The 24881-nt window shown below is 41.4% G+C and overlaps 2 protein-coding genes across 6 annotated transcripts in view; one reads left to right on the forward strand and one right to left on the reverse strand.

Annotated features, from left to right (window-relative positions):
* Window positions 1–100: 100 nt before the first annotated feature.
* Window positions 101–8109, forward strand: ERI2 (ERI1 exoribonuclease family member 2). Of its 2 annotated transcripts, XM_037507498.2 has the most exons (9): window positions 101–156; window positions 1356–1423; window positions 1509–1592; window positions 2099–2226; window positions 2660–2816; window positions 3573–3673; window positions 3922–4003; window positions 4558–4646; window positions 4832–8109. In XM_037507498.2, exons 1-9 carry the CDS (start codon window positions 134–136, stop codon window positions 6170–6172), a joined length of 2073 nt encoding a protein of 690 aa, XP_037363395.1. In that variant the 5' UTR covers window positions 101–133; the 3' UTR covers window positions 6173–8109. The 2 variants fall into 2 exon arrangements, with proteins under 2 accessions (XP_037363395.1, XP_037363396.1); XM_037507499.2 differs by lacking the exon at window positions 101–156 and having other exon boundaries at window positions 1362–1423; window positions 1514–1592.
* Window positions 6931–24881, reverse strand: part of ACSM3 (acyl-CoA synthetase medium chain family member 3) — a 33352-nt gene continuing 15401 nt past the window's right edge. For all 4 annotated transcript variants that reach the window (XM_054693815.1, XM_054693816.1, XM_054693817.1 and 1 more), the window contains 10 exons: window positions 18580–18723; window positions 18300–18456; window positions 17966–18045; window positions 16658–16784; window positions 15730–15810; window positions 11667–11768; window positions 10634–10761; window positions 10424–10523; window positions 7519–7642; window positions 6931–7171 (listed from right to left, as the gene is read on the reverse strand). In XM_054693815.1, coding sequence (XP_054549790.1) covers window positions 7089–7171; window positions 7519–7642; window positions 10424–10523; window positions 10634–10761; window positions 11667–11768; window positions 15730–15810; window positions 16658–16784; window positions 17966–18045; window positions 18300–18456; window positions 18580–18723 — 1126 coding nt within the window. In that variant the 3' untranslated portion in view covers window positions 6931–7088. The remainder of the gene's footprint in view (window positions 7172–7518; window positions 7643–10423; window positions 10524–10633; window positions 10762–11666; window positions 11769–15729; window positions 15811–16657; window positions 16785–17965; window positions 18046–18299; window positions 18457–18579; window positions 18724–24881) is intronic.

The following is a 24881-nucleotide window of genomic DNA, read 5'->3' on the forward strand; positions in this document are numbered from 1 at the left end:
GAGCCCCGAGCACGCGGGAAAGCGCCGGGCGGCGGGCGCGGGACGCGGCGGTCGCAGCCCCCGGCCGCGGCGCCAGAACAGACCGGAAGTGGCGCCGGGCGGCTTCCGGCTGCGGCGCGGGCCGCGCGGGGTGATGGCGACCAAGAGGCTGGCGCGGTACGCGGGGCTCCGGGCGGGGGGCGCCCCTGCGGGGGCGCTGGCGTCGGCGGCCTCGACCTCCCCTCAGCGGCCCCGGCGTCCCCGCCTGCGTCTCGGGCCGCGGCCGGCGGCCTCTGCCCAGGGGCACCCCGCTCCGGAGCCCCCCTTTGTAGCGAGACCTGGGGAGGTGCGGGGACGAGATGGCGCCCGCGGACCGCCCGGACGGCCCGGGCAGCACCCCTCCGACCCCCCACACCCACCCGCACCCAACTCTCCTCTATCCTGGTTGTCTTCTCCTTGCGGCCCGGGCACGTTGGCGTTTTCTGGAAGCCGGGTCGTGCGGGAGTGACCAGCCGGGCTCCGGGGGGCGGGGGGACATGCTCGCCCCACAGACCACGTCTGTGCTCTCAGGCAGAGGACCCAGTCCGTTTTCTCTTGCATTAAACACAAGGAGCAGAAGCGTCTACCTCTGACAGGTGTTGAGCTTTAAGTGAAATCGCCGTCTGAGTTTAATACCTGCTGTGTTGTTAGCTGTTATTCCCAACCCCCCTCATTTCCTATCACAACCCCCTTTTTTTTTTAATTTGCTGAAATAGCATTGCCTTATATAAGTGGTGGGTACTACCACACCTCTTAAAAAAATGACAGCAGGGCCGGGTCTGCCTACCTGGCCTTCAGAGTAGTTTGTCGCACCTGCACTTAAGGCCTCAGCAAGCTCATCCCTTTCTGTGGACTCCGTAGCTGTCGTTTCTAGGAATAACTCACCATGTATTTCCCTGACCGTAGTTTGCCATGGATGTCTAGTTTCTTTGCCCGGGTATCTTAAAGCTCCCGGAAGCCTAGACCTGCCCTATGTTGTTATACCTCTTCAGAACTGTGCTGTGTGTACCTTACAGCAAGGGCTTGGAAAAGGCAAAGATAGAAACAATTTATTCGATGTATCTTTACAATCACTTGAGTTCCTCAGCATTACTGGAAAGTGACGGGAAAGAATTAGCCTAAGTTTGCAGAGAGGTGCTGTTCCATCCCTGCGGGTAGAATGACTTCTAAAGTGGACAGGGCAGTCTTTTGCCCTCCCGGTCTAATTCCATCATTTTCTCACAATCAGAGTACGTTATTACATTAATAATAAGGGTTATACTGTTAGTTTGTCAGCTTATTCAGAACAAATGCGTGAATGAGTTTGTTGAACATATTGGATGATTTTACATTTTTAGGCAGCTTGGATTAATTAGGAGAAAGTCAATTGCACCTGCAAATGGAAGCCTTGAGAGAAGTAAATCCAGTAAGTAGTGTGTTTAAGTTTCATTACATTTTGTAACCTGAACTTTTTAAAACTGGTAAACTTACAGCACTCTGTTCTTTTGCAGAGCAGTTGTTTGACTACTTAATTGTCATTGATTTTGAGTCCACGTGCTGGAATGATGGGCAACGCCACCGTAGCCAGGAAATAAGTAAGTGTGACTGCCAGTGCCAGCGCTAGCACAGATGAGTGGCTTTAATGTTTACAGGAAAAAACTAATCAACAGTTTATATAAGAAAACAAGTTGATCTGTGACTTGGAGGTTTACTATAAAATCAGACTTGACAACAAAAGCCTAAAAACCTAAATGTGTCATCATGTAATTGCTTTAGCAGTACATAAAATTTCAACTGTATAGAAACTGAAATAAAAAAATACCTTTGCAGAAAGGAGTGTATTTCAACTTACAGATAGTCTCCATATTTAATTCTGGAAATATAATCAAAAGTTTTCTTTTACATAGGTATACTCAACCTTAGCATTTAATTCTTTGGCCTAAATTGATTATACATCACACTGATTGCTTATTTTAATAGACTTTTACTGAAACAATGATTGTTTAATAATGTTGTACAATGTGGTAACAAGTTTAGAGTGATTACAGCATTGCTTTGGCAGTTGTATGTTAAAGTGTCAATTGATGATTCTTTCATTTAGTTGAGTTTCCTGCAGTATTGCTGAACACATCAACTGGAGAAATTGAATCTGAGTTCCATGCTTATGTTCAGCCTCAGGAACATCCCATTCTTTCTGAATTTTGTGTGGAACTGACAGGAATCAAACAGGTATGATGAAAACTGTTAAAATTCAAAAATCAGTTTCAAAAAGAAAATCTATATACCATTTGGAATTAGACTTATTCAGTATTAAGAGAAATACTGTCCTCTCCAGAAGTCCATTGGAGTCTCTAAAAATTAGAATAATGTTGTAAAAATAAATATTTAATTTGTTTTATGAAAATTAAGTGACACCAAATGTCTGTCGTCCTGGATGCAATTATTCTCTGTGATTTCAGATTACTCAATTTAATTATTCTTAACTTTCGGAGTACTAATGTTTATATTTTTTCCTTGTGTTTTAACATCTTTTTATGAGATAAACTCTTGGCAGTTAGACCTTCTTTGTTGTATCCCTCCACAGTGCCTGATTACATGCTGAGTGGGTACTCAGTAGTTACAGAAGTCTGCTGTTGAATTCAGATTTTTTGACTCTCTCCAGGCTCAAGTTAATGAAGGGGTCCCTCTGAAGATTTGCTTATCTCAGTTCTGTAAATGGATTCACAAGATTCAGCAACAGAAGAAAATTACTTTTGCTACTGGTGTTTCAGATCTTTCCACTTCAGAAGCAAAATTATGTGCATTTGTTACTTGGTCAGGTAAAGAACAGATTGTATCTATCTGGCCTTAATGGGTAGCATTATCACTATGTATTTCTCTACTCTAGTAAGAATTATACTTACTTATTCCTTAGACAGGAAGAAATCCAAGTGCCTAGTAGATGTTACTAAGGAAAGTAAATTCACATTTTTCAAATTACCATTCTGGGATACCTTAAAATTTTAAGATTTTCAGAATCTTTCTAGAGTGATCCTTTCTTCTTCTGAATCCAGGCAAAGATGATGTAAAGGAAACTATTATGCCTTTCTACAACATTGGATAAAAAGTCCTTTTCAGCTCGCATCTTTTGCTTTTATACTTTCTTGTTTACTGATGTAGATATAAAATAAATGGGCCATTTCAAAAAGATCTTTTTTTGTCATTGTCATTAAGAGTTATTGATAGCAATGCTATGTCATTGGTAACAACACAACGACAGTCAGTCATATTTGGATTCAGGTTGCAGTAAGATGTTTGGCTTCTCAGCTATATTAATATTTTCCTGAAAAGTTAAAAACATGGGGACCTTGTAATTTAACACACCTTACTCTTCTATTTCATTGGGTGTTTACAGAATAATATGTAATAGCAAGTTATATAAAGTGAATAATTGTTAGATAGTAGGAAAGAAATTAAATTATACTATTCTCTCTTATATAATCTTTCAGCATTTAGTTATAAATGATGATAGCGTAAGTACAAAAATACTGGCAATGCATCATTAACTTTGTTCTATTTTGACATACATAATACAGATTGGGACTTGGGGGTTTGCCTGGAGTATGAGTGTAAAAGAAAGCAGCTGTTAAAGCCTGTGTTCTTAAATTCTTGGATTGATCTCAGAGTAACTTATAAGGTAAGGGTCAAAGATGGGGGCACGTTAATTTTCCTTCTATGGAAAAATGATTAAATTTTATGTCACACATGGGTTTGGATTATTACAAACAAAAATTGTCTTTTGAAACCTTCATATAAATATATTTTTTGAAGTATTTAAAACTAGACAAAAATAAGCACATTCTAGATTGAATAGAACTAAAAAGTGTGAAAAATAGGTAATCATAGAGTTCCAATTTTTAGATAAGTTGTCTTCTATTTGATTAGATTTTCTATAAAAGAAAACCGAAAGGACTGAGTGGTGCCCTGAAGGAAGTAGGAATAGAATTCTCTGGACGAGAACATTCTGGTGAGTATAAATTGAAAATTTATGTCATTTTTATAAAGGTTTTCACATGAATCCCATTTTCGGTAATCTCATTAATAAGGAATATCCTGTTTTCTACTAAAAGTTCCTATTTATGTAATTGATATTTTATTAGTGAAAAAATAAAAAATTTTCATTTGGTTTTAGTTTTGTTTTGGCTTTTTGGTTTCTTAATTTTAAATTTGTCAGTTATTTATAGAACTTTACAATTTTAGGAGTACAACTTCACACCTCCATGTATGTACATGCTTCACTCAGCTTCCACCAAAACTCCATATTATTTACATATCATGGTCCCTACAGAATGTCGGCCCCATTTTTGTGAATGAACAAATTTTCACCTTCTCTATCAAAGTGGGAAATCTTATCTTCAATTAGTGATATGCCACAGCTTTCCACAAACCAGTTTATTAGAATAAAATTAGATGATCATAAAACTAACAGATATTCCAATTTCTACTTAAGTAGTAGTTTGTTTTTGCTTATTTCTTTACACTAGTACCAATTAATTCAGTGTTTGATATCTGTTTCAACAGGGTTGGATGATTCTCGGAATACTGCCTTTCTTGCTTGGAAAATGATTAGGGATGGTTGTATAATGAAAATTACAAGGTATTTGAACAAGGTAGGTGGAATTTTGCCTCTTTATTCTGTCATCTCAAACTCTAGAATGGTAAGTTCATGATTATAGGTTTCATGTGTGCAGTCATGTATAAATCAATGACATTTTTCTTTTTTGACATATATGTAACTGAGGAAATTATAAATGCATAGTTTCTGAAGTTTTTGGATTTGTCTGTGGCATCATAGGTTTCCACTAAAAAGAATTCCAACATTTTGGCCAGAAATTTGAATACAAATCAAGTTGAAGAAACATCAGCCTGCAAAACTAATATTTCGGACCCCAGCACATATGCTAGGGAGTCTAAAGACACAGTAAGTTCTCATGAAAAAGTTCAAATGAAGTCAGTTGGTGTGAATTCTCCTACAAAGGTACAGCAAGATCAGTTACAACTAAAAAGCAATATAAGAACTAATCTTCACAATGTCAAAAACAGTTTATCTCTCTTAAATACGAAGTCCTCTACTTTTCTTGGACAGTTTCAATCTCCCAGCTTGAAGTCACCTATTTATATGCAGAAGCAAATGAAAAATGAACATCTGACTTTTAATAACAAATCTAAGTCTTCAACAACTGGTTCAGAATTGGTACTTGTTTCAACTACCATTTCATCTGTTAATCATGTTTCTGATATGAAAGTTAGTTCTACCCTTGACTGTTTACCTCTATTGGCTGACTGGGAAGATGTAGCTTTACTGCCAGCATCTCAGCCTGAGCAAAATGTAGATTATATACCTCCCATTAATGACTCAAACTCAGATACTTCATTTAATTCTGAAGAAAGAATAATGGTTTTAAAAGAATCTAAAATGTCAAATCATGGAAACTTTGGAGGCACAGAAAAAACTCAAAAATCTGAGACCTCTAAGTCTATTGTATTTAAGAGTCCTCATACTACTATTTATAATGTAAAAGCAGCCAAAGATCAAGGTTCTAATGATTCTGACTTTAAATTACCTGAGTGTAAATCAAGTACTTTTAACAGTGTTCAAGCCACCATGTTTCATTCCTCAGTTTTGGGGAAACAGCCTCCTCTTTTAGGTGGCACTAAAAGGAATTCATCCAGTTCCCCAGTTTTCCCACCAGCAAAAAAACAGACCTTCACTATTCATGAAGAAAAGCCTACATCATTTGATGGCTCCCCAATGAGCAGTTCTTCCCGGAAGGTTCTCCCATCTGTCTTAACATCTACAGTTAACCTACAAGAGCCTTGGAAGAGTGGGAAGGTGACACCACCTTTATGCAGGTGTGGCCGAAGATCTAAGAGGCTTGTTGTTTCTAACAATGGACCAAATCACGGAAAAGTTTTCTATTGTTGCCCTATTGGGAAATACCAAGAAAACAAAAAGTGTTGTGGTTATTTCAAATGGGAACATACACTTAAAAAGGAACGAGCCAGTAACATTATTTTGTCTCATTCTTCGGGGGGACTCACTTTTAGTTCTCCAGAAACAAGCTATGTGTGTGACAGAAATGTAAGTTTTCCTACAAAAAATTCACTGAGACTTAGACCTTCAATGAGGAATTAAACTTTTTTATATCTAAACTATCAATATGTTGTTACTTTAATGTACTTGCAGTGTAGTAAAGATGGTTATAAAGGCTACAAGGTCTGAGGATTTGAGTATTTGAGCCCTGAAGACTATAGTGGGGCTAGTGGGGCTATTTGAAACGTATCTGCACACACACACACACACACACACACACACACACACGTCACAGACTTCTTATTTCACTTCCCAGTTATCTAACATTTGCCTTCTGTTCATATATGCATCCTGAACACTGAGTATTCTGACAATTTTATACTATTTTTATTTCATATGTGAATATTTGCTGAGCTTATGAAACCTTTTTTAAGAATCACAAAAGAATATCTTGTAAACTATTAGGTTAAATATAATCAGCAATAGTATCTGTTACCCTTTTATAGTAGCCTTGAAATAAATTTGAAACTTAAGTTATTTGAATAACAATATGACTAATAAAAATCCATAATCTATTTTAGGTAGATATTTGTACATTGAGAATTATGGTTATCTCCTAGCTAATGATATTTTTTATTTTTATAAAATCTTTTGTAAGTTTTTTAAGTTTTTATTTCAAGGCTTGGAGATTGGTTCACATTTGTATATCAACTACAACTGAGGTTTGAGAACCAATAGGTCAGAGGTTTGGTTCAGAAACTGATTCTGTACTATAAGTTTGAAAATTCCTCAACAATTGATGGTATTATATGACCAAATCTTAGGAATGTTGACACTAATGCAAAGGACTTTTCTGAATATTTTATTTCAAAATTCAGCCTGTGATGTCATAATCAAAAGATATTATAAATGAACAGATTATAAGCATAGTACCACATTTTTTTTAATCACCGATATATGATCTTGTGGTTTCTTCAGTCTTTATTTTATGGATACCATGGTAATTAATGGGATGGATTTAAATTGTTTTCCATTCTTTGTTCCTCAGTTCATTCCTTTTTATCTTCCCACTGACAGTCTTTGGCAGTTCTTGAACAAATTCTACCTGTTGGTGTCAAGGGAAAGAAAATCAGCCCAGAAGTTTTCATATTTTGACAAAGTCAATACTAGTTCTGTTCTGAACTTTAGGTAACAGAATTAGGGTACACATTGGGGTGGGTTTTTACTAACAATCAAAAAGGGAGACGTATACTTGATACTCAGTATTTACTAAAGTCTAGTGAACCAAATGATTCAACAGGTTTCATTTTAATCTCAAAATAACTGATTCTTTCCCACGTCTTCAATTCACATTGGAATATTTGAGGTAATGTGTTTGAGGAGAATTAGAATGGAAGAAAATGACTGCAGTTTTCCAGAACACTAAGCAAATATTCATCACAGGGTACCTACCTTTCTGGGATATTTATAAGGTGCTGTCGTTTTTTTAACATGCTCTTGAATCTCCTTTTTTAGTTGCTGTTGATCATGTGACTTGTAATCAGGGTTCAGAACAATAAAAGCCTTTACTACCTAAAATAAATATTTGACACATCACAAGGTGAATTGTGTATTTTGATGTTTTAGCGTGTCTTGTTTACTTTATCTGGCTAGGGATCTTAGCGCCCATTGGGGTGGGGCAAAGGATTTAACAGGATTTGATCCCAGCTCTGCTCTTAAGCCAGCCAGTTAATTCCCACAACTCCTGTATCTAATACAAGACAGCTTCTGGAACCCCTGCTTTGTTAATGATCTGCATTTGAACCGTCTCATCTAACTACAGCTTAACTATTGTTTCTGATGATCTCTGCTCTTCTTGTCTTTCATATTCTTCTAAGAACTTTCCTTTTAGAAAACTGGGAATGCACTAAGCTCAGTCTTTGTGTAACAACCCAACCTGCTGTAACCTAACTTATAGGTTCTACCCTCAGTGTTGTCCTTATCCACAGTGTTCACACCAATTTGTCATATCCTTGCAAAAGGAAACAGTTCATTAAAACCATGCACTTTTTTTTTTTAACATTTTTTTTTTTTGAATAGAGGCATGTTTTATTTATTTACTTGTTTGTTTGTTTGTTTTGTTTATACATGCACTGGGTACAGTCAGAAGCGTGGGCGGGTGAGAGAATTCACCAGAGCCAGAGCGGGGAGCAGGGTAGGCAGAAGGACTGAAGTACACTGCTGAGGGGAGCAGCGGGCGGCAGGAGAGGTCTGCGCGCCATGTGGGACCCTCCTCCTGTGGCCGGGGAGCAGCCCGGGATCGAACCGGCGCTGCAGAGGCTGCGGGCAGCTTCGCAACACAGCGCTCAGCCGCTGTGCCACCTGGGAGGCCCAAAACCATGCACTCTTTATTCCAGAGACATTTCCATTGATGCAAGGCAGTGAAGATACCAGCATCACTTTGCTATTACTCTGGCCCACTTATAAGACCCTGAGGTACAGGAGTAGAAGTAGTGGTGGCCCTTGCTCATTGGCAGCGGAGCATTAAAATAGAGAACCATCAAGATAGGTTACCACTTTATGCTCACAGTTCCTATTGCCCAAAGTTCACCCTTCCTTGAAATGTTCTGGACAATTCTACCTAGACTTTCTGGCTCTCTAACGTAGTTGACAGAAAAAGGCCATTCCTCTTGTGTAGCAGCACCCTTTAAGAGTGAACTGGGGTTTATGTAATGTTCTCACCTAAGTCACTGCCTCCCTAGAGATAGGACACTAGATGAGGCAACTAGTATGCACCACCCAAATCCAGATTGCCAGCCCAGGGCTTGCCTTGGAATGATGCTTCCTCATGAGCACTGATCCAGGAGTATCTCCTGCCACTTCAGAACTAAATACCCTGCACTTAAAAGATTGAGATCTTAATTCATTCCCAAAGTCCCAAATTCATTGCCAAATTCATGTATCCAGTTTGAAGATAAACTGGCAACATTACCTCTCTACCATGATCTAGGAGTAAAGATTTGAATGACAATTGAAATAAATCACTAGGGACAACCAGTTAGAAATGCAGGCTTGGGGGTCTCCCTGGTGGTGCAGCAGTTGAGCGCTAGGTTGCGAAGCTGCCCGCAGCCTCTGCAGCGCCTGTTTTATCCCCTGCCGCTGGGCTAGGGTCCCACATGGTGCGCAGACCTCTCCTGCCGCCCACTGCTCCCCTCAGCAGTGTACTTAGTCAGTCTGCCTGTTCTGCTCCCCGCTCTGGCTCTGGTGAACTCTCTTACCCTCCCACGCTTCAGACTGTACCCAGTGCTTGTACAAATAAATAAATAAATCTTTAAAAAAAGAAAGAAAAACAAATGTAGGCTTGGGGCCTCCCTGGTGGTGCAGCGGGTTGAGTACAGCGCTGTGAAGCTGTCCACAGCCTCTGCAGTGCCGGTTTGAGTCCCAGCCAGCCAGGGAGATTCCCACATGGTGAGGCAGACCTCTCCAGTCTACCCCGCTGCTTCCCTCAGCAGCGTTTTCAGTCTGTCTGCCTGTTCTGCTCCCCACTCTGTCTCTGGTGAATTCTCTCACCCTCACACACCTCTGGCCTGTACCCCAGTGTTTGTATAAATCTTAAATAAAATATATTTTAAAAAATGCAGGCGGGCCTCCCTGGTGGCGCAAGGGGTTAAGCACCGCACTATGAAGCAATCTGCAGCCTCTGCTGCATGAGTTCGATCCTTGGTCAGCCAGAGAGAAACCCATGAGGCGAAGCAGACCTCTCCTATCTTGCCCGCTGCTCCCCTCAGCAGTATACTTCAGTCCAGTCCGTCTGCCTGTTCTGCTCCCAGCTTTGTCTCTGGTGAATCCTCTTCCCTACCCCCCACCCCTGCATCTCTGACCTGTACCCCAGCTCTTCTATACATAAATAAATATTTTTAAAAAATACAGGCTTGCAGTTAATATGATTTTTTTCATATTGACAATCGTTCATTGGTGAGCAATTCTATAACATTTTATGAGCAACACTTAATAATTTACATGTGCCAAAAGTCAGGTGTGGACCTTATGTTCATTTCCAGACCTGGGTAACAACTGGATCCTAGCTGGCTAACTTCTAACACCCTCTCTTGCCTGGTGTGCGACTGGGTTGGTAACATTCACATCATCTTTGCCCCACCCTTCCATGGAAAAGATTCAAATTTGTTATGTTTTACAGTCTTACTCTGTATACTATCATTTCTATCAGACTTGGATATTTAGCATGAATTTCTATCTAGCATGCATTGTAAGTGAATGAATCATTTGGGTCATTCTGTTTCAAGGAGCTACTATTTAAAAGTATGTGTTAGATTGCTGACAAATTACAAACGTGACATGAATCAGTTCTCTTACCTCTCCTCTGATGGGGTCTGGGCTGCTGACAACAGCTGACTCTGCAACTGCAGGATGCTCCATCAGGGCACTTTCTACCTCAAATGGTCCAATTCGGTAGCTGGGAAGTAAAACATATGGCAAGAATTTATAAAGGTGAGCAGCAGTTTCACTCCAGGACACTGAAGATCACTTCATACAGACATACGCCCAGATGAAAATGAAAATTACCCAGAGGATAATATGATATCATCTGATCTTGCAACAAACCAGAAATACCCATCTTCATCCACATAACCCCTGTCCCCAGTGATATAGAAATTGCCTCGTAGAGTTGAAGCTGTTTTCTTAGGATTATCCTGTGGAAAAAAATTTTCATTTTGTTAATATTACTGTGGATGTGACTTTTCAATTGGATTTTTAAACATTCGAGGAAAAAGTATTAGAATGAAGGTGAGTCAATACATGAAATAAGTGAAATTTTAGCTTGAGCTAGCCCAATAGAAGAAAGAAAAACTATGGCTACAAAGACTAGATTTGCTTCCATCCTGAGAATTTTCTCAGCTAGATCACAAAACAAATGTCACAGAAACTCAGAGAAATGGACTGAAGTCTTTAGCTAAGTGATTAATATGTAACATTGGTAAGAAAACCAAGTGAATACTCAAATTTATTTTAAAAAAAAACCTAATAATTCAAAGCACAGCATTTTTGTATATTTTACACAAAAATAGAATTGATTCTCCAACATTAGCAGGAAAAATAATGAAGTATTGCTACTTTATGTAACTGGCAAGTAAAACCTGGACTTTTGATTACATTGATGTAAACTCCTATTCGTGATTAGAGTAAAAATATGTTTGCAAATAGTAAGTAGCTTGGAAAACCCCTATTAAAAGAAAGCTACTTAATCTCACTGCCTGAATCTCTGTCCCTCCCAACCCTCCCAAGAAGGGAGGATTTAAGAAAAATGATTGGGTTTTATAGTGGAGAGGATCCGTGTAGATTTAGAGGGCTGTTTTAGTTCTAGGGTTACCATTTTCTTGCCTTCATGGCCCTGAGCGGTGACCCAGCCTAGGGGAGCCACCCGAAACACCCACAGGCTTGTCTGAGGGATTATCATTCAGGACAATGAATCTCTCAAGAAAAGGCCAAGTATCTTCCCTAGGTGGCAAGCAGGGATAGATATGTGGCAAACAGGGATAGATATCAACCACTTGTAAAAAATAAACAGAAAATAGAGGTTATTTATTAAAGCTCTTACTACATAATGAGTAAAAAGGCCAAATGGTCGCTTAGGTAGAGCTTGAATGCCAATATCTCCTTCTTGTCCAGGAGGTAGAACATTGCCATTTACATCTAAGATCTAGGATAAAACAGAACAATTTATTTTAGGAAATTTTTATTTGTTTTGCTTTTTTTGTTTTTTGCCATTTAAGAATACAGACTTCAAAATAAATTAAGTATACTTTAAATTCCTAAGAGAAATATATTTATTGAAACACACTTATTCTTCTTGCAAAATAGAGAATGCAGGCTAGCTACATGTGAAAGAAGAACAAAAGTTTTCTTTGGTTCTATCATGTAGCAATAATTGCATCTGGTAATATCATTTGAGACAATATATAAATATAGGAAAAAACAGGATCACTTTATAAGCAGGATTTTGCAACATGCTTTTATCATTTAGCAATATACCGTGGCTTTTCAGCTCAGATATTTCAAATACACTTTAACTGTGGAACAAATAAAACCTTACTTCAGAGGCCCAATATAAACAAGTAAAGGGGAAAAGGGACTGTATCCTGGCTGAGACAATGGCAGGTAAATCAATCCCTCACTTGCCCCATCTTCATGGTCCCCTGAAGTACCTGAGAGTAGGAAGGACTTAAGAAGCTTTTGCTGCATTCTAAGTAATGTTAAAGCGCTAAGTACTTTGTATTATTTTCTTTAGTTCTTGCCACATTCCCACCTGGTTAAAACTATTATTGTAACCATGTTGCACAAGAAGAAACCATGGTATAGAGAGTCTAAATAATACAGTACATGAAGGAGCTGGAACCTAAATCTCAGCAATAACACTTCAAATCCTTTGCTTTTTATGATTATACCTCTCTGGGGAATCTGTCCAGGGAGTTCAATTTTTTTAAATCCAAATTCGCAGTTCTCATGTTGAATACTATATGTACCAGATTTTGCTATAACTTTTAACTATTTCTAAATATGAAAACTCTACTCTGCTTTTATATACATTTACCAAGGACCATCACACCTGAGATGCAGCTTGCACTTTCCAGAATGAGAAGGGCTTATGTCCCCAATGAGAAACTTGAAAGGCAAGGCATTCTCAATGTAAAAATGTACTTTTACTGCAAATAAAAAAAACTTAAATTTCTATTCAGTCATGTAAAGAAATACTTGACTCCAGGTATCAAGGAATTCTTGATGGCAAGGAGATATGTTAAAAGTTCCAATTACTTATCACACACTACTCTTTCATAGATTGGGGAAACCCAAAACGTTCTATCTCTGGAGAGAATTGCATTCTTCATTGTTCAATGGGAATCCTAACATGTTTAAACACGCAATTCATAAGCTTTGAGACTTGAAGTTGCAAAAATCTGATATTCTGCTGATTGGAGGAAATCCCCAGATGCCGGGGTGTCACTGAAAATACTCTTAACTAAGTAACAAGAGGCCCATGAGTAGCCCATGAAAAGGGTTAAAAATGAAGACAACCACATTAGGGAAATACAAATCAAAACTATGAGATACCATGTGACACCCATCATTAGTGTGGTGACTATCAAAAACAGCAGAAAATAACAAGTATGGGAGAGAATGTGGAAAAACTGAAACCTTTCTACATTGTTGGTGGGAATGTAAAATGGTACCGCCACCATGGAAAAGAGTTCAGCAGTTCCTCAAAAAGTTAAAAATAAAACTAGAATCTGATCTAGCAATTTTACTGATGGGTATTCACCTTAAAGAACTAAAAGCAGGTTCTCCAAGGGGTATTTGTCCACCTATCACATTATTAACAGAAGCTAAAATATGGAAGCAACCCAAGCATCTATGGGCAGATGAATGGATAACCAAAATGTGGTAGATGTACATGCTACGGAATACTATGCAGCCTTAAAAAGGAAGGAAATTCTGACATATGCTGCAACATGGATGATCCTTAAGGACATTATGCTAAGTGTATGCTAATCCAGTCACACACAAAAAATTACTACATGATTCCACCTATAGGAGGGATTGAGTGTACTCAAATCTGCAATAGAAAGAATGGTGGTTGCCAGGGACTGATAAGAGAGGGAACTAGGGAGTTAGTGTTAGATTTTCAGATTTACAAGGCAAAAAGTGTTAATGGAGATGGATAATGATAATGAATGTAACATTGTGAATGCATTTAATACCACTGAATCATGCACTTGAAAACGGTCAAGATGGTAAAGTTAATGTTGTATGTATTTAACCATAAAAAAATAGAATTGGAAAACAATGAAGGTAGCAGGAGATACAGAGCAGGGTGCTAATTTCCTCTTGGGTACACTTTTTTGCATTCAAAGATAGTTGCTCCAGTAAACCACTGGGCTGGAATTAGTTAGAAAACCCTAAAAAGGGGTTTCAGTTTTTTCTCTCCCATACTTATTTTTTGCTGTTTTTGATAGCTGCCACCCTAATGATGGGTGTCACATAGTCTCATAGTTTTGATCTGTATGTCCTTAATGGGGTTGCCTTCATTTTTAACCTTTTTCCAAGGGCTACTGCTGGGCCTTTTGTTACCTAGGGCTGGAATCGGTGGGGAACTGGTGCTCCATTGCAAGTGGGGTTCCTGAGACTGCAGCTATGCTTGTGAGACCCAGATAGCATGTTGGGAATGTCGCTAAGGGGGAAGAAAGGAACACAACTGGATGAAATGCCAATTTGATCACCATGTCTTTTCTGAAAAGTTTTTCAAAGGAAGGGAATGTGAGATAGGAGTGACTAATGTGACTAATGATTCCTATCTTTTGGACCTTTGTTATGGCCAAGCATTTGCTGTACTCGTTAGACATATCATCTCATTTAATCATCACAAGAAACCTAGGAAGTCACTTCTGTTATTCAGATTCCAGAAACATCTTAGTTTGCCTGGGACTAAAACAGGGGACCATCCCTGGGATGTCTGACTTGCAGTGCCCAAACCAGTAAGTCCCAGGTAAGCTGGGACCAGTTGCTCACCTGAGTCCCTGTTTTACAACTCCAGAAACTAAGACTTTTGTAGCTTACCCAAAGACACACAACTAATGAAAGGCAGAGTCAGACTGGAACATAGCCTTAGACGAGGTGCCTATTGCAGAGTTAACGTGACATCAGCAATCTCATCTGAACTCTCTCAAACTTACCTGACCATAAGAATAAGCTGAGGCATGTATTTAAAACAGATTTCAGGGTCCCACCCCAAATCAAATCATTTCTCTAGGACAGGGACATAAGAATTAGCATTTTTAACAAGTGTCCTTGGGAGTCTTATGATCCGATAACGCTTGGGAAACACTGATCTGACCTACAACTAACCCTTGGCTAAGTTTAGTTCTGAACTCTGTTCTGTAAACCTATCCCTTGATGTTTTCATTGCTGTGGTTTTCTCTTATTTCCTCTGGTTATACCTAGCTTTGGCTGGGTTGTTCTGAGACCAAGTCTAGGCATGTGTGGAGTATACAGACAGCACAACAGAATGCTGACTGGGTAAGAAGATACCCTTACGATCAGGTGGTAGAAATAGCTGTGGTTACAGAGATGTCAGCAAAAGACCAGGCTGACCTGGGGGAAGAAAGGAAGATTGTTGCAGGTACTATACACTACTGAATGGCTTCTTTTGATCTACTTAACCTTCTTAGGAGGTCTTGACCTTCCTTACTAGAAGGGGCAGTGTGGCATTGTGGTTAAGAGTAAGAAAACTGGAACCAGATTGATTGAGATTGGATCCCAGAACTAGCTGCTACTAGCTGTGTGACCTTGGGTAAGTTCTTTAGGCCCTCTGTGTCTCATCTGTAAAGTGGGTTTACTCTTAGTATGTCTTTCATAAGTTCCTTCTGGAAATGAAATGATTGGCATTTTATAAAATGCTTATAACCACATGGCACACTATAGGTATTTGTCAAGGAAGGGAGATTAATAAATGAACATTTCTTACTCTTGTCCATCTGTGCATGGAAGTTAAGGTATCATGGAAATAACATGAAATCATTAAAACTAGGAGTGTGACTGAAGGGAAAAGCGACGTAGGTGGCAAACAGATTGGATTGTGAAATGTTCTCCAGAGGTGCTATGCAAACCTTAACATCAAAAGCAGGAGAAGGCTTTCCCATCGAGCCGGGCTTAATTTTCATTCCCTTAAAATTTCCACAGATTAGCACCTAGTGAAGAAGAAAGATTAAAGTGACATTACAAGTTACTACAAATTCATCTGTTCCTCCACCATGTATTCCTTCAACAATATTTGTTGGGAACTTACTATCAACCAGGTTGACAATAAAACCAATTCTCTGCTCTCGTGGCATTTAAAACTAGACACTGAACGAACATAGATAATAAAGTTGTAACAATTAATACATTTATATTTACTAAAATACCCATGTTGTGTCTCCTGGATTTGTCATTGTTTTAAATTTTATTTTTGGTAATTAATTTTTGACTCCATTCTTATCACTTACAGCTCTTGAAGCATTATAAAAAGACACCAAAATTTTTCTTTCAGCCTTTCACTTATCTGCTTTATCCACCCCTGCATTTCCTACATAATAATAACTTTTGTTATTATTTCATTAATTTCCTCTAGAATTTCCCCTTATTCTTTTTTCTGTGAGCTCTTTAAATAACCCCATTTTAGAGTATGCCCTCCAAGGGGTTGTCCAGGGAATTTTAACATTAAGTAACAAGAAACTCATTGTTTTTCCCTTTTTAAGCAACCCTAAGAAAGTTCTCTATTACAGAAGGGCAAATCTCTCTATAGACCCAGTGTTTTTCAATTAAAATACATTTATTTAATGTCTTCAGCCTGCAGACAGTGGTTTTTCTCAATGAAGGGCTCTTTCAACAAGCCTCCCTACCTACAATCTTCTCTCAAGCTTTTTCTTTTTGCACCTATGTTAGCCACTCTACTCCCTGACCGTTGCTCAAAAATTGTAAGGATAAAGTACACACTTCAGTTTTCCTTTCTCAAGCTCAACTGAACCCCACGGGGCCTCCAGCGAGGGGCCCTACCGTTTCTGTCTGCCCGTATCCCTCGTAGATGTCCAGCCCCGTCCTGCGCCGCCATTGCTCGGTCACCTCCGGGTTGATGGGTTCCCCGGCGCTCACACAGTGTTTCAAGCTTTTAAATTCATAGTTTCTCCAAAGACAGATAACAAGTTAAATTCAGGAGGGAAAGTGGAGAGTGATGAAAATTAGGACTACGTTGAAATTCTAATATGAAGTTTTATTTCCTTCCTGACCCTCTTCTCTCATAATAAATACCATCTAACTTCTAACTTTACTTCCCAGACACCAGTGTTTATTGCTCTTTTTCCCTTTTTTTTGAAAGGGAGAGAGAGAGGGAGAGAGAGAGGTGATTTGTTGCCAAAGCAAACAAAAAGCCAGGCAGTCCTTAGGAGAGGTGTCACATAACAACATTGTAAGTGGAGTGATTAAAATTTTGCCAATTGTTTGGTGGAATATTTATACAATGGGATAATATACAGCTGTCAAAATAAAAAAAAATGAGGAAACTTCTGGACAGTGCTGTCTAATAGAACCTTCTGTCACTATGGTGTCACTCTGCTGTCCCCCACGTGGCTACTGAGCCCTTGAACTGTGGCTAGAGAAACTGAGGAAGGAAATTTTAATTAATTTTAAGTAACTGCACTTGGCTAGTGGTTACCATATTGAGCACAGTCCCAAGATATATTGTTAGGTGAAAAGATAAAGATGCAGAACTTTGTTTCCATTTAGATCTATAAAGGAGAGTGAGAACACAGGCATACTAGCTTGTTCCCCATAGATTTTGGAGAGAAGAACCGAGGTTGAGGGCAAGATTTGGAGAGACTTTCACTATGTATTCTTATATACCCGTTGAGTTTTATGGAATGTGAATTGTTCCTATTTAAAATTCAATTTAAAAGTATTGACCAATCCATCTGTTCAAATGGAAGCAGTACTAGATAAAAAAAAAAAATTCCTCTTTCCTATTTGTTGGGATGTGTTGTCAAACAATGGCAATTTCTCTACATTCTCGGGTCAGGTAAGTCATCATCCAAAAGACTGACTACCTCTCACCCATAACCACTGGACTCAGGGCTATGCACATGCTTGAATAGTCCCTTTTTTCTTCTTGGCCTTGGGAGACCTCCCTGGATGTCAAAATGATCATTTACAGACTGTATATGAGAAGGGGAAGGAGGAGCAGATGGCTAAATCCCATACTTACTAGCATGGACCTATGTTTTTGGGCAAAAAGTTTTTATTTTATAATTTCATAGTTTTCTCTTCCTTCCCCCAGCCCCTACTAAATCCCTGTTTGTCAGCTTTTCTTACCTGGTCATGTCATCCTGTACTAGCATTCGGTATGCAGTTGGCGCTGAACAGAAGACTGTGATGGGAAACTTGGAAAGTGTCTGCAATTTAGAATAAGTAAATTATTGGTCTTACTACCACTTGAATAACTGTGTAAAGGTCTGTGGTAGGCACAGCACAACTGCACCATTCTTTATTCTAACACAAATATCTTTTCAAGCTTATCGACTCTCCAGATTTGAAATATCTTAAATGGTGTTATTTACTCTGATTTCTGCAAGTTACTTCATTCACCAGTCTCTTCACTGACACTGCTACTACATTTCAAGATGTTGAACTCTATGTTCTGCCTTACTTGCAAGATGGAAGTTGGCTCAAAACGTGGCAAATAATGTACAAATACGCATGCTCCCTGGATCCATGGAGAGAAAACACTGCTCCATGCGGACTTTGCCCAGCCTGTGTCTGCAGTATTCCACATCACATCTGAAGGTGTCAAATCCAGCCAGAACCTGGGATGACAAAGAATATCTCTGGTGTACATGGCGCAGGGCGGGGGGTGGAATTTAAAAGACCAACAATCAACCCTCACCTTTGTAGGTCTGATGCTTCAAACTACAGTTTTGGGGAAGTACCTTCCATTTACAGATAATCCTAAACCAAAGCTGCTGTGGGTGTGTCCGGTCATCTTAGGAGAACCACTTGTCCCGCTGGTGAAGTAAATGGCCATGAGCTCATCGTGTTTTGTCTTCACGCAGGTGTGGCTGTCACTGGCATGTCTACAAAGGAAGGTCACAGCGAATCTGCACGTCACACACAGCATACGAGACAGTCATCATGTTAGGGGGAAAGGATGTCCTGAGATAATCTCATACAGGCTTTGTGGACTCCACCCCCACTCCAGACTAAAGCCATCAGGACATTGGGAAAGACAAATCCCATCACCACCAAGGGGAGGGTGGCTGGGACCTGAGGGTGGAGTTGGGCAGCCAGGTTGGATATAAAAACCAAACACGTGGGCTTGCTCGCTCTCTGGCTCGCGATCGCTCGCCTCCTGGCTTCACCGCTCCTGGCTGGCGGCCAGCTCTCAGAGCGCCATTTTGGGATTCCTGATCGGCGGATCGGGTAGGACTCATTTAAAACTTTGTCTCCCACTTTTCTCCCAGAGCTGTACATTTCCTCATTTCCCTTTCCCTTGTAAATAAACCTTTTATTAACCTTTCACGTGTGCCTGCAGTAGAGCATTGATAAGTCCTTTTAAGCGCGCGGGTGAGGACCCACAGTCAGGCACCCCGTTTTGTATCGGGGTTGCTCTACAACAGTTTGGCGCCCAGCGTGGTTTCCAAGTTACACCCGCGGTTGACCAGCCCAAAGTAACATTCCTTGCGTTGGTCACCATAAGCGCACTAGTTCCGCAGGACTAGCAGTATAATATTTGTCTCTAGTCCTGAAAAGTCTGTTTTTTTCCCTGTGCGTACAGCCCTTGTGGGTGTGTTTTGACTCAAATATGGCCTCAACCATGAGCCTATACAATTTCATCCCTAGCCTGAGTTCTTTCAGTTTCCTTCTGGCCTTGAATTTGAGCAGCCTTCTTCCATTAAATATCACCACCAGTTTCATTAATATAAATAATTTGATGAAGCCTGGTGTATGGCACGTGATTTTACTATTGTATACATACATGGGTGGTTTACAAGCCATCCCTTTACAGACTGTGCTTCTGGGTGGTTTTTGGTAATATGTGTAAGCGCAGTTTGCTACATTCTTGTTTCTGTGAGAGGTAGAAGTTCTACTTCACATACTGAGAATGTGCAACAACAAATTCAGGCTTTTAACGTGGCCATACAACAACTAAATCAGGTTTTTGATTTAACTATTAAGAGTATAAGGGATGAAAATCGTAATGTTTTTGAGTCAGCTTATCAAAGCATGCTGTATCAAGTGCAACAACAAAATCGGACTTTTGAGTCAGCTTTTAAAGGTATGCAGGACCAGATGCAGGCCGCCCTCCATAAATTAGATATGGCGGAGGCGAAGGCTAGGCTAATGGTGCAGAGAAAGGATAGACCTTCCCCTTTCCATGAGGACAGCCAGCGAGCAGAGTTAGAAGAGGAGGAGCATCATATTTTAAATACTTTAAATACACGAGGACAAAATCCTCTTCCACGTGACAAAGCCCCTCCCGTGCAGACCCCTGAGGCTGCACAGCCTCCACTGCCCTCTGGGGAGGACACTAAAATGGCGTCCCCTCCCCACACTAGACTCGGCACCCATTTTGGCAGGAAGGATCAACCTGAGGCAGGGCAGTTTCCCCTTCGCCAGATGCCAATGGGTGGCTTAAATGAACATGGGAGACCTGCTGGGTACTTTTGGTCGCACCATCCGTTCAGTACTGCGGACCTCCTAAATTGGAGGAGCTCTGTTCCCTCGTACCGGCAGGCTCCTCAGAGGATGGCGAACTTGTTTGCCTCTATCTTTGTCTCCCACCGCCCTAACTGGGCAGATATACAGTCCATGCTGCATACTTTATTAACGCTGGATGAGCAGAGGATGGTATTCAGGAAAGCCAGGGAGGAGGCTGACCGTCTCCACCAACAGGATAGGCAGTCCCCAGAGCCGGAGGTTGTTGTCCCAGAGAGAGATCCTGGATGGGACCCTAACAATGGAGGAACGGCGATGTTGGATCTCTATAAAAAATGCTTATTGGTAGGACTGAAGCAGGGGATCCCCAAACAAAAAAACTTTAACAAAATATTGGAACTCGAGCAAGGAGCTAATGAGGATCCGTCAGAGTTCCTTGAGAGGATTATTCAAACTTACACTAACCACACGGACATAAACCCAGATGCCCCAGAAAATGCTCGTCTGATCACTACGGCTTTCATTACCTACAGTGCCCCAGACATAAAGAAAAAGTTAGCTAAGGTGGACGGCGTCACTGAGATGAGTCCGTCCCAGGTGGTGGACCTGGCATTCAGGGTTTATAATAATAGAGAGCACAGGAGACCGAAACCTGCGACTGTTTTTTTACAAAGAGAACACAGAACAGGGTTTCAAGGAAACAATAATGGACAGAGACGTGAACCCCTAGGAAGAAATCAGTGTGCTTTCTGTAGGGAAGAGGGACATTGGAAGTACAGTTGTCCCAGGTTACAGGGAAGCGGCAGACGCAATAATTATAGAAGGCAGGATAGAAGACAGAGAACCCCAAGACATGATGATTCACGTAGGGGTTACAGGAGGGAATATAGAAGGAGCACACAGAACCAGGAACCAAGGAGAGAGGAAAGAAGACAAATGTTAGCACAGAGTGGAGGCTCAGATGATGACAGGGAATACAGACAGAGAAGGAATCGAGAGCCCAGTACAGAGGACAGGAGACAAATGACAGCACAGGGTAGAGCCTCAGGTGAAGATAGGAGGGAATACAGACAGAGTAGAAGGAATCTAGAACCAAGTGCAGAGGAGAGGAGACAGATGATAGTTCATGGAGAAAGTTCAGATGCAGAATAGGGGTGCCCGGGGGCTCCACTAGATCTAGAGAAGCCCATTAGAATAACCCCCTCAGAGCCCCGGGTAACTCTCGCTGTGGGGGATCGTCTGATTGATTTCTTGGTGGACACTGGAGCAACATACTCAGTTTTGAATTCGAAATTAACTAAAATGAGCAAGAAGACTGCAGCAGTCATTGGGGTTACAGGGAAGTCACAACAGACACCCTTCCTGCAACCTTTGGAGTGCCAGCTAGGCACCACACAGCTCCAGCACAGCTTCCTGTACATGGAAGAGTGTCCAATCCCTCTCCTTGGTCGTGACCTTTTAAGTAAGCTCAACGCACGAATTATATTCTCACCAAAACATCAGAGGCTTCACCTACAGGTGCCTCCAGAGCATGCTCTGCGGTTCCAGATGTTACTTACTCAAGATGTTCCACCGAAAGGTGAAATTTTACCTCCAGAAATTGTTGAAAGAGTAAGTAAATGGGTATGGGCTGATGGAACCCCAGGACGTGCGAAAAATGCGGAGCCTGTAAAAATAGAAGTGATAGAGGGGAGCAGAACCCCGAGGAGGAAGCAATACCCCTTAAAAGAGGAGGCCTTGAGGGGAATTGAGCCAGTATTGAAAAGGTTCCTTCAATCTGGACTCATTCGGCCCTGTCGCTCACCGTATAACACTCCGATTCTGCCAGTGAAGAAACCCCATACAGGCGAGTACCGTTTTGTCCAAGATTTAAGGGCCATTAATGACATTGTTCGGGATTTACATCCCACTGTGCCTAATCCCTACACCTTATTAACTGCCATACCTGGTGACTTTGGGTGGTTTTCGGTATTAGACCTGAAGGATGCCTTTTTCTGTATCCCAATAGATGTCCAGGATCAACCGCTTTTTGCCTTCGAGTGGCAAGACCCTAAGTCCAAGAGCACTCTCCAGTATTGCTGGACTGTGCTTCCACAGGGGTTTAAGAACTCCCCAACTATTTTTGGGGAAATACTGGCCAGGGATCTCAGGAAGGTTCAATTAAACCAGGGCGTCTTGTTGCAATACGTAGATGATTTATTGATTGCAAGTCCAGACTACAAATCTTGTCTGGAAAATACCATAGTGGTACTGAACCACCTGGCAGAATGTGGCTATAAGGTGTCACCCCAAAAGGCACAGATCTGTAAACAAACGGTGACGTATTTGGGGTTTGAAATTAGGAAAGGCAGACGGAGCTTGATGACAGAAAGGAAACAAGTAATTTCAGCCCTTAAAGTCCCCAGCAACCGGCGACAGTTGCGTGGATTTTTGGGTATGGCTGGGTTTTGCAGGATTTGGATTCCTAACTTTGGATTAATAGCAAAACCCTTGTACGATGCTCTCAAAGGCCTGGACTCTGAACCTTTGTCTTGGACCTCAGAATGTCAAAAGGCCTTTGAAGAAATAAAAGTAAAGTTGATTTCAGCACCAGCATTAGGGCTTCCAGATCTTAGGAAGCCATTCAAACTTTATGTACATGAGAGACAGGGTGTTGGCCTTGGAGTACTAATCCAATTGTTGGGACCAGAAATGCAGCCCGTTGCATATCTGTCCAAACAATTGGACCACACCACTAAGGGATGGCCTCCATGTTTGCGTGCTGTGGCTGCCACTTGTGACCTCCTACATGAGGCAGAGAAGTTTACATTGGGTCAGCCCATCACTGTGTGTGTGCCACATCAGGTCTTGACATTGCTGGAGCAGAAGGGTGGACTTTGGTTGACTGCCGGGCGAATGGGAAAATATCAAGCAGCTCTGTTAGACATTCCTAATGTGAAGCTGCAGGTTTCTAACTCCCTGAATCCCGCCACACTGCTTCCAAGCAATGCAGATGGACCTGATGATGACACTTTAATCCACAATTGTTTAGAAACCATAGACACAGTGTATGCTAGCCGACCAGATCTAACTGACCAGCCTCTGCCAGACCCAGAGAGGGAGCTATTTACAGATGGCAGCAGCTTCATGGACCAAGGCCGTCGATGTGCTGGATATGCAGTGGTGACGCTCCAGAACACCGTGGAGGCCAAGGCTCTTCCGGCAGGTACATCAGCGCAAAAAGCCGAATTAATAGCCCTGACCCGTGCATTGGAACTCTCGAAAGGTAAAAGAGTCAATATATTTACCGACTCCAAGTACTCTTTTATGATTCTCCACATGCATGGGGCCATTTGGAAGGAGCGGGGACTTCTTACTGCCAGTAACAAGGACGTCAAACATCCATTAGAAATCCTGGCCCTGTTAAAGGCAGTAGCTTTACCATCAGCTGTTGCCGTGATGCATTGTCCTGGCCACCAAAAGGGTGGGTCTGACATGGCAAAGGGCAACAGGGCAGCCGATCGGGTGGCTAAGGTCGCTGCCCGTTCTGCCCATTCTGCCCTCCAGGGTGCACTCATCCCTCTTGTGGACCTGACTCAGTATGCTCCTGAATACACTGAGCGGGATGAGGAGAGAGCTCGTGCATGGGGATTTACTGAGTTTGATCCCAGCTCTACTTGGAGAGTAAACTCTCATGGGATGATCCTCCTCCCGGAGGCCCTGGTGTACCCGGTGCTAAAACATCTTCACGAGGGATCTCACTATGGGAGAGATGCCTTATTAGAAACAGTGCGCCCATATTTGAAGGGCCCGTATTTACACAAAATAGCACAACGGATCACCAGAGGTTGTGAATTATGTGCCAGGAATAACCCCAAGACTGACTCCCACCCTAAAGCCATTGGGGTTCAATATCGGGGCAAGTGTCCTTTTGAGGACTGGCAGGTGGACTTCACACAAATGCCTAGAACAACAGGCAATTTCAAATATCTCTTGGTTTTTGTCGACACGTTTTCGGGATGGGTGGAAGCATTTCCCACAAAGACGGAAAAAGCTTCCGAGGTTGCCAAACAGCTACTGAAAGAGATAATCCCTCGCTTTGGGTTGCCGGACTCTATCCAGAGTGATAATGGGCCGGCATTTGTCTCTGACGTCACCCATGCAGTGAGCAGTGCGTTACAGATAAACTGGAAATTGCATGCTGCATGGAGACCGCAGTCTTCCGGGCAAACAGAAAAGATGAACCACACCTTGAAGAAAACCTTGGCAAAACTGTGCCAAGAAACACAACTTCGTTGGGACCAGGTACTATCCCTTGCCCTCCTCCGCATAAGAGTGGCACCTAGAAGTGGGCTACAATTAAGCCCCTTTGAGATTGTGTTTGGAAGACCTTTTCAGGCCTCAGTTCTGAAAGCCAGTCCGGAAATAACACAAGATTGCCGGATCACGCAATATGTGAAACACATCCAGGAGGTTCTGGCAGTGATTCATAACTTTGCAACCTCAAGGATCTCTATGCCTCCTGATCAACCATTGCATCCCTTCAAACCTGGAGATCAGGTCTTACTGAAGACTTGGCAGAGCGGGGAGGCTCAAA

The sequence above is a fragment of the Talpa occidentalis genome, unplaced genomic scaffold (genome assembly GCF_014898055.3).
Source record: "Talpa occidentalis isolate TD23 unplaced genomic scaffold, MPIMG_talOcc4v2.1 talOcc4.12, whole genome shotgun sequence".
NCBI classification, from domain to species: domain Eukaryota; kingdom Metazoa; phylum Chordata; class Mammalia; order Eulipotyphla; family Talpidae; genus Talpa; species Talpa occidentalis.

What these genes read in the sequence shown, in the direction of transcription:
- ERI2 (XM_037507498.2), top strand. Translation starts at nt 134, where the DNA reads ATGGCGACCAAGAGGCTGGCGCG. An exon ending in TGCATTTGTTACTTGGTCAG is followed by an intron (nt 2,817 to 3,572) that starts GTAAAGAACAGA and finishes TACATAATACAG; the next exon opens with ATTGGGACTTGGGGGTTTGC. An exon ending in TTACAAGGTATTTGAACAAG is followed by an intron (nt 4,647 to 4,831) that starts GTAGGTGGAATT and finishes GTGGCATCATAG; the next exon opens with GTTTCCACTAAAAAGAATTC.